At 39.6% G+C, this 13547-nt stretch overlaps 1 protein-coding gene across 5 annotated transcripts in view; it reads left to right on the top strand.

The window, feature by feature from the left end:
* The window catches only part of LOC114657202 (killer cell lectin-like receptor subfamily B member 1B allele B), a 509866-nt gene that overhangs the window by 109421 nt on the left and 386898 nt on the right, over nt 1-13547 (top strand). For 4 of the 5 annotated variants that reach the window (XM_051931738.1, XM_051931739.1, XM_051931742.1 and 1 more), the window contains one exon: nt 5955-6170. In XM_051931738.1, the coding sequence (XP_051787698.1) occupies nt 5955-6170 (216 nt within the window). Of the gene's footprint in view, nt 1-2180; nt 2292-5954; nt 6171-13547 lie in introns of all 5 variants that reach the window. The other variant, XM_051931740.1, reaches the window with a different exon arrangement.

Raw genomic sequence — 13547 nt, 5'->3', positions numbered from 1 at the left:
TGATAAAAGTGGGTTAAGCTGCCAGCTGCGAGATAAGTATGTGGAGCATAATGATTTGAGCTCCATGATCAAAGGGGCACGGTTGGAGATAACAATAGCGTCGTACCTACAAGATTTAATCATAGGCAAAAAATTGTTATCTATAAAGAAATAGTTCTTGAGTAGCAGTGATGCACTGGTGAGCAGAAGGTATATGCTCTTGAGTTTGGGTTTAGAAATCTCCAGAGGTCTGAAAAGTTGCGAACTGTGTAATTTTTTTTTTTGCTGTGTTAGATTGCATCACCCCGGTGTCAGGAGACCTACCTAGGTCTGGATTTAAAATACAAAGTCCCCAGCCATTATAATTTTATGAGTGTTCACATTGGGAATAGATGTAAATATGTTTTGGATGAAGTCCCTATCATCAACATTGGTTGAGTAGATATTTATCAAAATCACACTATGGTTAAATAAATTGGCCATGACGATCACATATCTCCCTTCAGGATCAGATACTACATTTGATACTACAAATGAAATGTTTCTGTGTATATGGATTCCCACACCTCTAGTTTTCTTTGTAAAGCTGTAATGGAATATTTGGCCAGTCAAGTCTCTGTGCAGCCAAAACTGATCTTTGCTTAATAACTGTGTCTCCTGTAAAAATACTGTTTTAGCGTTAAGACCTGTTAGGTGAGAGAGAATATTTTCTTTCCCTTTAATTCGTGATTGAGACCTTTAATATCCCAGCTTACAAAGTTAACTGTTTGGTTATGGAGTCATTGCTTCTGAACTTTTGTTGTCATTTTGTATTCTTAATTTAAGATAAGACAGTTTTGACCTTACATTCCAATTTTCCCAGGAGTTATTGCCATAAAGCCTATTGTTGCATTGGCGCTAACAGAGTTCCACTTCAGACGTCCATCTCCCATAATGGACGAGACCAATATTCAAAAAGCAAAGTACATTGCTTTAACACAAGACAACAGTTCACTGGCTGAACTTATATAATCTGTGATCTTTTCTTCTAGATATTTATTCATGTAAGGAAAATCTAATTTAACAGGAACAAAGAGTATTATGCTGAAAGGAAGAATCCTGCTTCTTAATCAGTGGAGAAGTGTAATGATTGTTTGGATGAAAAATAGCGTGTCCAAAGGATCTTGAAATGATATTTCAACAGCACAGAAATTAACCGGATTAAAATTATGTTCAACAAATAGTCAGGGCAGCATGGTGGCGCAGTGGTAGCGCTGCTGCCTCACAGTAAGGAGACCTGGGTTTGCTTCCCGGGTCCTCCCTGTGTGGAGTTTGCATGTTCTCCCCATGTCTGCGTGGATTTCCTCCGGGTGCTCTCGTTTCCTGCCACAGTCCAAAGAAAGCATTGGCGATTCTAAATTGTCTCTAGTGGGTGTGTGTGTGTCCTGTGGTGGGTTGGCACCCTGCCTGGGATTGGTTCCTGCCTTGGTTCCTGGGATTGGCTCCAGCAGATGCCCATGACCCTGTAGTTATGATATAGCTTGTTGGATAAGGGATGGATGGATGGAAAATAGTCAGCTAGCAGGCAAGGGTTGATCCAAGCAGAGGAGAGTAAGTGCAGGCTCTATGTCATCTTCTGAATGTGGACATCTGTTTTACTCTTGCCTTCTTTATGTCCTTTTAATATTGATCAAATTTAGTAAGACAATAGTTTAATAGGAAAATGTAACCTCTATCTATCATTACATTATCTTGAGTACTATGAGAGGTGCGGTCATAATAAATATACAGTCATTCAGGTTTAAAGGACTCCAGGATCTAAGATTGTGCATGTGCTTACAGGGTAAAAGAGAAATCACCTTGGTGTCTGCAGGAAGGACTTTTAAGTAAGACGCTGTCGCTAGTAAGTAGGCCATTGGCTCCTAGGGGAGACAGATACAGATTTAACAAACCACTGATGTAACTCATCAACAGCGCAAAATTTAAGGGAACAAATTTCAAAACACTTTACACCTGTAAAGCAGCTCATGTGTGAAAAAAAGAGAAAAGGAAAGCAAAAAAGTATGATTGATAACAGACCTTAGAAGATGAAGCTCAAAGGCAGGCTTATGCTAATATACCAAATGTATTTTTTCTGTGAGTAATGACTTTTTTCATTATGTTTAATTTTCAGTTTCTTTTTTTTTAATTTTTTAACTTAATTTTTATTATTGCAATTTTAGGTAATTCTCCAGCTTCACCAAAAATAACAAAGTCTTCCTCCAGATGTTCTACTCTTATGTGTACCATGATGATTTTTTTATTACTTTTAGTTATCATCCTGATCATAATAGGTAAGATTTGTTTTTGATTTACATACCACACTGTATATTAACATAAAACACAATTGAAACACCCCTGTTGTGAAATGTTTAAAATGATCTTTTCTGTTCTCTAAATACAGTCATATGAAAATGTTTGGGAACCCCTCTCAGCCTGCATAATAATTTACTCTACTTTCAACAAAAAAGATAACAGTGGTATGTCTTTTATTTCCTAGGAACATATGAGTACTGGGGTGTTTTCCGAACAAAGATTTTTAGTGAAGCAGTATTTAGTTGAAATTAAATAAAATGTGGAAAACTGGCTGTGCAAAAATTTGGGTATTTTTTTTTCCTGATTTGAATGCATGTAACTGCTCGATACTGATTACTTGCAACACCAAATTGGTTGAATTAGCTCGTTAAGCCTTGAACTTCATAGACAGGTGTGTCCAATCATGAGAAAGGGCATTTAAGGTGGTTAATTGCAAGTTGTGCTTCCCTTCGACTCTCCTCTGAAGAGTGACAGCATGGGATCCTCAAAGCAACTCTCAAAAGATCTAAAAACAAAGATTGTTCAGTATCATGGTTTAGGGGAAGGCTAACAAAAAGCTATCTCAGAGGTTTAAACTGTCAGTTTCAACTGTAAGGAATGAAATCAGGAAATGGAAGGCAACAGGCACAGTTGCTGTTAAACCCAGTTCTGGTAGGCCAAGAAAAATACAGGAGCGACATATGGTTACAGACAACCCACAGATCACCTCCAAAGACCTGCAAGAACATCTTGCTGCAGATGGTGTAGCTGTACATTGTTCTACAATTCAGCGCAATTTGCACAAAGAATATCTGTATGGCAGGGTGATGAGAAAGAAGCCCTTTCTGCACTCACACCACAAATAGAGTCGCTTGTTGTATGCAAATGCTCATTTAGACAAGCCAGATTCATTTTGGAACAAAGTGCTTTGGACTGATGAGACAAAAATTTAGTTATTTGGTCATAACAAAAAGTGCTTTGCATGGCGGAAGAAGAACACCGCATTCCAAGAAAAACACCTGCTACCTACTGTCAAATTTGGTGGAGGTTCCATCATGCTGTGGGGCTGTGTGGCTAGTTCAGGGACTGGGGCCCTTGTTAAAGTCGTGGGTCGGATGAATTCAACCCAATATTAACAAATTCTTCAGGATAATGTTCAAGGATCAGTCACAAAGTTGAAGTTACGCAGGATTTGAAATCTACAAAGGTATTCATGCAGAGGGAGAAGTACAATGTTCTGGAATGGCCGTCACAGTCCCCTGTCTTGAATATCATCAAAAGTCTATGGGATGATTTGAAGCAGGCTGTCCGTGCTCGGCAGCCATCAAGTTTAACTGAGCTGGAGAGATTTTGTATGGAAGAATGGTCAAAAATATCTCCATCCAGAATCCAGACACTCATCAAAGGCTACAGGAGGCGTCTAGAGGCTGTTATATTTTCAAAAGGAGGCTCAACTAAGTATTGATGTAATATCTCTGTTAGGGTGCCTAAATTTATCCACCTGTCTAATTTTGTTATGATGCATATTGCATATTTTCTGTTAATCCAATAAACTTAATGTCACTGCAGAAATACTACTGTTTCCATAAGGCATGTCATATATTAAAAGGAAGTTGCTACTTTGAAAGCTCAGCCAATGATAAACAAAAATCCAAAGGATTAAGAGGGGTTCCCAAACTTTTTCATATAACTGTATTTCACCAATTATTACAGTGCTTGGAGCATGTCTTGTTTCCCATAATTTGGGAAAAGTCAGTACACCTCTAAACAGTGATATGTTTTAATTTTTTTAGCAACAAATGGCATGCCAGGTTAGCTTTCACAGACCATAACTAATATTAAACCTTACTTACGACTTAGATGCTTAAACTGCTGTTGGTGATTATTACATATTTGGTCTGTAAGTCATTTTGAATGAAATTGGATAATTGAGAAATGTAAAGGTATATCATAATATATAAATTTAAAGAACAGTCACATTTTACTATCTTGTAATGGCAAAAAGTACTGTTTCATGTAGTAGCTTTGAAAAAATCACAGCATGAAAAAATGCAGCTGTTTGCATAAATCACCAGAGAAGAGCAGATAGGGGATATCATTGGTCTAGTATTGAGCTGTCCATAGTATCCCAAGAATCAACATGGCAGGTGTAACAACTTTAGGGTAAACTGAAAATGGGATTGATACGATTTATTTAAATCATTTGGGCATATTTTAATTAACCTCAGATCGTTCAGCCTATTTGCAAGAATGTTTCTTGTCAGTAAAATGTTGGCAGTTTGATACAGTTAAAGGAAAATGGTCAGGATAAAGTACCAAAAATATTGCAACACTAAAGCTTTAGAGAACATTCACCTTTCAGAAAGACAATGATCCCAAGTATGAGGACAAAACAATATTGGATTGGCTAATGAGTAATGAAAAGAATGCCTTCGAATGGTCCATTTGGATCCCCACTTAACCTCATTGAGAATCTGTGACATGACATTCTTAAACCAAACCTGAGAATAGATTCTGTGGACACAGATAATCTCTAAGCACAAGATCTCGAAATGACAGTCTGACATTGAAATTTGAATCTGTTTTTAGCTGAACTTGCCAAAGTACCATTATAAACAAGGAGTTGAGAAGGCATCTTTTATGTAGTTTTACCAATATTCCCTTCGGGATTAATAAAGTTTTCTGATTCTAAGCAAGGAGTTGTTTCTCTAGCACCTTCTTCAAATCTCAGCCCTCTATTTTATAGTTTTATACAGCTCTTTATGTCAAGGAAGTACATGTGTTCAAAGATAATCTTAACCTGAATTTATATATAGTGCATACTTTTTGACATTGATCATAATGTAGAGCTTCATTTGCCTCTCACTTTATTTCGATGTTACGCTGCATGATGTTTAAGATCTTAAACAGTACAACACACCCCTCACCCTTATATCAAGTTGTTAAACACACGCTGTTTTCCCAGTATCTTTCTATCTCCTTTCCTGTAACATTTGAATAGATCTACTTGTTTTTCATGATTTATTTTCTTTACAAGCTTTATTTTGTATCAAAAACAAATGCATAAAAATTATGCTTTTAAAGAACAATTATCGATAACATAACAGCTTCATAATTATCTAGAAACATTTAAAAACCTTTTACGTCTCAGAATTTTTCAAAGTACGATTTTTTGTTTAACTTAACCATGAATAAATGTAAAATGTACAATATTAAAAGCCTACTGTTTAAAGCTTTGACGTTATAAATAAAGTGTCATTTGATATGTAAATATATCCAGAGTCAAAGTCTATGAATCCTTGCCTATCATTAGTCAGTCACCAAAGTTGAACTTAAATTGTAATATATGCAGGACGTACAGTAGTGTCAGTAGTTCTTTATACTTCCTTGCAGGACAGGGATATTTATAAAAAAGCACTCTCAGGGGAATGCTGAAGTTTGGAGAATTTGGTTAATACTTTTTGAACTAACTTTAGCTCTTCTTTCTTTGGCATCCAGATAGGAAAATGGAAAATATCCAGGGAATTCCTGTATTTGTGAGAAATGGTCTAATAGAAAATTGTTTTAAACACTTGCTAATGATATTACGTCGGAAGACTAGATCAGTGTATGATTAATATTCAAATTATCACTTTACATGAGTCTATTTTGTTTTTACTCAGTTGTTTGGAAAACAGCGCACAAAAACATACCTCAATCAAGTCAAGATGGCATCTGCAATAATAGAAAAAAAACTGATGAGGTAACCAGCAATGCCAGCGATCTGTTTCAGAGCTTCAATAAAACATATCAGAGTTGTCCGTGTGACAAACAGGTGGACTTGTCAGTCTACAAGGAACATCTGAAAAAAATCTGTATCAGTGAAGGGAAAATTGCAGGTAAGCAACTCACATATTAATGAAATACTCAATAGTTATGAAAAAGAAGGATATTTGGATTTTAGAAGAATTATTCATATACATTTTTTTCTAAAGTTGATTGTAAACTGGGATAACATTAATTACTTAAAACCATTTTCACTTACAGTAGCTAGCAAATGAGAGAACTACTTAATGGATGTAGATCAGGCTTTTTTCTAGAATTTGCTTGAACATTCCAGTTGATTTTATGACTTCTCTCATCTCGCTAAGGATCATAGTTCACTTGCAGGAGTGTTATATTCGCATATATCCGAGACAGAGACTGTGAGCTGAGGGGAGGGGGAAGCGTGATATCAGGAGTAGGGAGCCAGGCAGGGCCCTCATTGCGAAGCCGCAGGGGTTGTTTAGTATATATCGTGTTTTGGGGTGCTCCTTAGTATGTCATCCAGTTTGGGGGAGTCCCAAAGGAGTTTAGAAACCTTACATCTCCCCACCTCGGCTCGACTCGGCTAGGCGGGAGAGAATGTCACCATTAGTGTGTGCAGCCCTGAGATGGTGACGAACATCAAAAGCAAAAGCTTGCAAGCTAATAGACCACTGAGTGAGCCGGGTGTTCATATCCTTCTGTTTGTACTGCCATTGCAGTGGGGTGTAGTCAGTCACTTCAGGCTGTCATTGCCAGCAAAGGGTTTTCAACCAAGTATTAGAAATGAACATTTTATTTCCAGTTATTTAATTTGTCCAATAACTTTTGAGCCCCTGAAATGAAGGGATTGTGTTAAAAAAATGCTTTAGTTGCCTCACATTTTTATGCAATCATTTTGTTCACCCCACTGAATTAAAGCTGAAAGTCTGCACTTCAACTGCATCTGAGTTGTTTCATTTAAAATTCATTGTGGTAATGTACAGAACCAAAATTAGAAAAAAGTTGTCTCTGTCCAAATATTTATGGACCTAACTGTATACTGAAAGCCATTTTTAATTCTGGGAAGCAGGCCAACAATATCCAATCCCACCTTCTTAAAGGGGGTGTCTAAAATTGGCATCGGTACAAGGGGTGCCCTGGTGGGTCTGTGAGTGAAAACTGCTTGACAGTCGGCACAGGCATTACAACATTGCTCCACATCTCGGGCCCATATTCACCTAATAAAAGTGTTTTGAAATACGTTCCCTCATCTTTTCCACGCCGAGGTGGTCCCCCAAAATATGACTGTGATCAATTTTTAAACTCTTCTCCCTATGCTCACTTGGTACTACCAACTGCTTGATACGTTCATCACCCATACAATCAGAAATCACCTGATACAAAAAAACATCCTTAAGTAAAAAATGTGTTGTTTTAAAATTCGGGTCCTCTCTCTTCAGAGAGTAAGAGTCATTTGCGACGTGGGCTTATCTGAAATCCAAGTTGTTATTGGAGGCAAGCAAACTCCGCCTGGATGACAGTCTCCACTCCTCTGTGTTTGATACAGAATAGTGCTCACCTCCAACTGCTACTGTGTCCAATGCAGCATCACACTCACATCCCACTGCTATTTTGTTTTTGTCCAGGTCTGTATTGAGTGTCCATTCTGGGGAGGCTGTTGGTGCGTGCAATGGCATGGAAAAGTTTGCCCACTGTCTCGGGTTTTCACTTGAGGATTCATCCCCCAGCTCGCTGAACAACTCTGGTTCAATTTCAAACCCTTTTCCTCGACTGACATTGTCTGCGGTGAGCCCCTCTCTATCCACTACGGGCATAGGTGCTCTACAGGTGGCCAAGACCTGTGGAAAGAGGACATTCCTTTTTCCTACTAGGAGTGGCCAGGGTGAGGGTGTCTGATATGGCAGTCCAAACCTTAAAGTTCTTCCCTTTAAATTTCAGAGGGAGTAATACAGTCTTGTATGTTTTAATGTCCCCATGGAAACAGCAGATGTTCACTTTGTATGTGGTTTTATAAGGGGTCCACTGGAGCAAGTCATGGCGGACTACACAGAGGTCACTACCAGAGTCCAACAGTGCTGAGAGTTCCCGTCTGGCCAACGTAATAGAGACCTTATAATTGTCCTCCTTTAACACTTTGGTGGAAACTTTTGAACCGCATACCTGGACCAGACCAATAGCCATTGTTTGCGCAGGTGGGAGGTGACACTTCCGCACCAGATGTCCCAGTTGATCACAGCGAAAGCAGCTCCATTCAGTCCACACCATTGTGTTCACACTCTGACGTCTTCTACCCTTGATGCTGGTGACCTTGTTGACTGGATCGAAATCAGGGTCAAGCCTAGGCAGCCCAGTTGTTTCCAGGTGGCTTGTGAACCCTCTAGTCTGCAGGTCAGATCCAGCAGCAAGTGAACGTCGTTCCATAGCAATTTCATCACAAAGGCTCTCATCTATCCCTGACAGGACTGCATCAATAGCGAGCTTCTCCACAATGTGCTTGAAAGGGTCTCCATGGAATCAGCTTTGAATCAGGTCCACAAAGCCCTGGATCTGTTCTCGTACAGGTCGATCCGGATCAATATGCCACAGCGGAATTGGCAGCCCTTGACCACCGGGCTCACAGCCATGTGGAGGAGGATCTATTGCTTCAAGTAGTTATAATCATCGAGCCTTTCGAGAGGGAGATTCCGTACAGCTTGGAGGGCTTCTCCAGTTAAAAACGTGTCCAAAATAGCTGCCCAGGCTCCCCTGTCCTGGCACATCAATGTTACCATTCATTCAAAGAAGAATAGGAAACACTCTGGTTCATCTGAGGGAGCCATCTTCGGCAGCACCTCTTGTGGCCGCACCAAGGCAGTAGTGGCTGCCAGAGACTCATCTTGCTCTGAATTTTGCCGTACTTCTTGGGGATCTATCAGTGCAAGGTCCCCACTTCTGATATCATGTGACATGTGAGTCCCTGTTTTGCACCCCAAAATATGAGGCTAAGGCTCAGTACTTTAGCAAAACCAACTTTATTCCACTTGAAAACAGGAACAGCACAGTTATTTATTGTAGTGGGATCTACCACTCTCCTATACACAGACACAGACACAGCAATCAGGCAGGGTCGTGGCCAGGTAAAAAGTTTATAATGTTCCTTGTATCACCCATCGACAACAGGCACTTATAGCATGAACGCGATCAACTCGGATTTGCTTTGCTATGGCGCTGGGAGCCTGCGTTGCCCCGGCAACTGATAGGCTGTCTTCAACAGACGCAGTGATCACACTTCAGGATGCTTTTTGCTGTGTTGTCCTGTTGGGGGGAGTCCCAAAAGAGTTTAGAAACCTTACAAAATATATTTTATTGGAGCGCGACCTCCCCTCCAGTATCAGTCCACAGGTTAATTCCAACATGTCAAAACTCTGCCCCTTACATTTACTTATAATTATTATAAATGCTAAAACTATTGGAAATTATCGTCTATGCCAGATGAATGGTAATCTACTTGATGTATCACCAGTATCTAACTTAATACGGGGAAGGAATACGCCTTCTCCTGTATGATCACCAGTCATGACTTTGCTGGCAATTTAATGTTTATGTAGTTTTACATAGGCTTTATTTGTTGACTGCTAACACACAACTGAACTACTACTGCTCTTAGCGAAGTGGATGTGTATAAGGTATTTTGTTTGATGTACTGTATGCACATTAAATTGGTTATATTGATATGAGAGTATCATTTTGTATTCTCCCAATGAAGACAAATAAAATTATATATAGATGTATACTGTATGATATGCGGTTCTGATAAAAAATGAGCGTTGCATGAAAACATCACATGAAAATGTTGTACAATTTTTCTGATCTTTATATATATATATATATATATATATATATATATATATATATGGTTGAAATAGTTTACTGTCAAATAAATGCAAAGAGTACACAACACGTGTTTCGCCCTCATTCTGGGCTCATCAGGTGTACACACTCCACTGCACTCCCTCTCGGGAATCGAACCTGGGACGAGGTTCGATTCCCGAGAGGGAGTGCAGTGGAGTGTGTACACCTGATGAGCCCAGAATGAGGGCGAAACACGTGTCTTGTACTCTTTGCATTTATTTGACAGTAAACTATTTCAACCATTCTATGATCTGCTCTTCACAAACTGAGGGCACCGTGGCGGATGTTAGCAGATTGCTGGCCAACCACAAGCGTTACCTGGTAGGTAACCACCCATACAATCAGATTGTGACACAGACTTCGAATGCCGTGAATATATATATATATATATATATATATATATATATATATATATATATATATATATATATATATATATATACAGTGCATCCAGAAAGTATTCACAGCGCATCACTTTTTCCACATTTTGTTATGTTACAGCCTTATTCCAAAATGGATTAAATTGATTTTTTTCCTCAGAATTCTGCACACAACACCCCATAATGACAACGTGAAAAAAGTTTACTTGAGGTTTTTGCAAATTTATTAAAAATAAAAAAACTGAGAAATCACATGTACATAAGTATTCACAGCCTTTGCTCAATACTTTGTCGATGCACCTTTGGCAGCAATTACAACCTCAAGTCTTTTTGAATATGATGCCACAAGCTTGGCACACCTATCCTTGGCCAGTTTCGCCCATTCTTCTTTGCAGCACCTCTCAAGCTCCATCAGGTTGGATGGGAAGTATCGGTGCACAGCCATTTTAAGATCTCTCCAGAGATGTTCAACTCTGGGCTCTGGCTGGGCCACTCAAGGACATTCACAGAGTTGTCCTGAAGCCACTCCTTTGATATCTTGGCTGTGTGCTTAGGGTCGCTGTCCTGCTGAAAGATGAACCGTCTCCCCAGTCTGAGGTCAAGAGCGCTCTGGAGCAGGTTTTCATCCAGGAGATCTCTGTACATTGCTGCAGTTATCTTTCCCTTTATCCTGACTAGTCTCCCAGTTCCTGCCACTGAAAAACATCCCCACAGCATGATGCTGCCACCACCATGCTTCACAGTAGGGATGGTGCCAGGTTTCCCCCAAACGTGACGTCTGGCATTCACACCAAAGAGTTCAATCTTTGTCTCATCAGACCAGAGAATTTTCTTTCTCATGGTCTGAGAGTCCTTCAGGTGCCTTTTGGCAAACTCCAGGCGGGCTGCCATGTGCCTTTTACTAAGGAGTTGTATTATCGTAGTATTTCCCTCTACTTACCCTTTACCTGTTTTCTCAAGGGTAAATGTTCTCGTCAGGTTCGTTATCGGGTTGGTCTACTGTTGCACTTTAAAATGAACACACACACACATAGATAAACACACATACACAGACCCTAACCACAACAGTGCCCCATGAATGACACACACGCTAATTAACCCTTAGCACTTTAAATCACACATCAGCCTGTCACTCAGCACTTCAAGAGACTTACTTATTATTGGCACGGACAACATATGATGTTTTAAATAGACCTCAGACCTAAATGTTACTTTTGGTCTCCAAGAAAATATTAAAACATACAAAGACTCAGTATCCTTGACTATAGGCCATTTATCAGCCAAGAATACCTTCTTCTCATACTGTCCCTAACTATTGAGTGGCGCCTCACTCTCAGCCTTAAAACCCCGCAGCACAGAGCTAATGGCAAAATCTCCAGCTACGCCAGGTGCTCTTAGAAATCTACCGTATTAATTCAATCACTCTAGACAGTAAGACAAAGCATAGAAAGTTAAAAGCAGCATGGTATTTATTACAAGAATAATAATAATACCACTGGAACAAAGAATAATAGAAAATAGGTACTGATAGAAAAGTCTGAATATATATAGTCTTTAGGAAAAGCTTACGAAAAAGTTGAAATGACAAGGATGAATGTCCCAGGGAGGTGTTTGATTTAGCAATGGATGTTCATGATGCCTTTCTGCCGACCAATGCCATCTTGGTCTGTTCCTCTTCTTCTCCTCCTTCTCTTTGCTTCTTCTCCTTCCTCCTCCTCTTCTCTCCTCTTCCAAAACCAAGGCATATTTATTATAAAGTTCCATGCCATGGTTTCACAGCACATGAATGTTCCATGCACCTGACTGGCTGGCTGTCAATGTGATTGATGAACTTTGCTCAAACTCTTTCCCAGATAATAAAGTTCTTTGATATTGCCTCAGTTTCCCTTTTCCCAAGCTGTAAAGTAATCAATAGCCTGGGGTGCTAGCACAGCATCCTTTCCCAGATTATAAAGTAATTGAACCACCAGAAATGTCTTCTTTTCAATGTTAGAAACAGCTGTTTTAAAAGTGAGGTGTGACAAAACCTGCTTTGATCTGTCTTAGTTCATCTGTTGTCTTGTCTCGAACAAAATATAACGGAAACCAAAATGTACAGATTTTATACACCATAACAGGAGTGGCTTCCATCTGGGCACTCTACCATACAGGCCTGATTTTTGGATTGCTGCAGAGATGGTTGTCCTTCTGGAAGGTCCTCCTCTCTCCACAGAGGACCTCTGGAGCTCTGACAGAGTGACCATCGGGTTCTTGGTCACCTCCCTGACTAAGGCCCTTCTCCCCCGATCGCTCAGTTTAGATGGCAAGCCAGCTCTAGGAAGAGTTCTGGTGGTTTCGAACTTCTTCCACTTACGGATGATGGAGGCCACTGTGCTCATTGGGACCTTCAAAGCAGCAGAAATTTTTCTGTAACCTTCCCCAGATTTGTGCCTTGAGACAATCCTGTCTCGGAGGTCTACAGACAATTCCTTTGACTTCATGCTTGGTTTGTGCTCTGACATGAACTGTCAACTGTGGGACCTTATATAGACAGGTGTGTGCCTTTCCAAATCATGTCTAGTCAACTGAATTTACCACAGGTGGACTCCAATTAAGCTGCAGAAACATCTCAAGGATGATCAGGGGAAACAGGATGCATCTGAGCTCAATTTCGAGCTTCACAGCAAAGGCTGTGAATACTTATGTACATGTGCTTTCTCAATTTTTTTATTTTTAATAAATTTGCAAAAACCTCAAGTAAACTTTTTTCATGTTGTCATTATGGGGTGTTGTGTGTAGAATTCTGAGGAAAAAAATGAATTTAATCCATTTTGGAATAAGGCTGTAACATAACAAAATGTGGAAAAAGTGATACACTGTGAATACCTTCCGGATGCACTCTATATAGTCATGTTTCAGGCACACTGAGGAATGTCTTTTTAAGCACCCTTTATTCTTGTTCTTGAAAGAACAGTATTGGAGACTTTCAAAGGATAATTGTAGACACAATAAACTTCTTTACTTGTTTGGCTCTCTTCCTGGAAATTAAAAGAATTAACATGCATCTCTGTCAGCCCAATTGTGCATTGTGAATGATCTGTAAAGTAGAAAATTTGACCAGATAGTGACCATGAAGCATAGTAAATCAATTGATTTTAAAGATTCTGTTACCACGAGATATGAGACCTGCATGGAACTGCACCTGATCCCACACCGTCA

The sequence above is a fragment of the Erpetoichthys calabaricus genome, chromosome 9, assembly GCF_900747795.2.
Source record: "Erpetoichthys calabaricus chromosome 9, fErpCal1.3, whole genome shotgun sequence".
NCBI classification, from domain to species: Eukaryota; Metazoa; Chordata; class Cladistia; order Polypteriformes; family Polypteridae; genus Erpetoichthys; species Erpetoichthys calabaricus.
The sequence above is the reverse complement of the archived record's forward strand: the minus strand, read 5'-3'. Positions and strand labels throughout refer to the sequence as shown.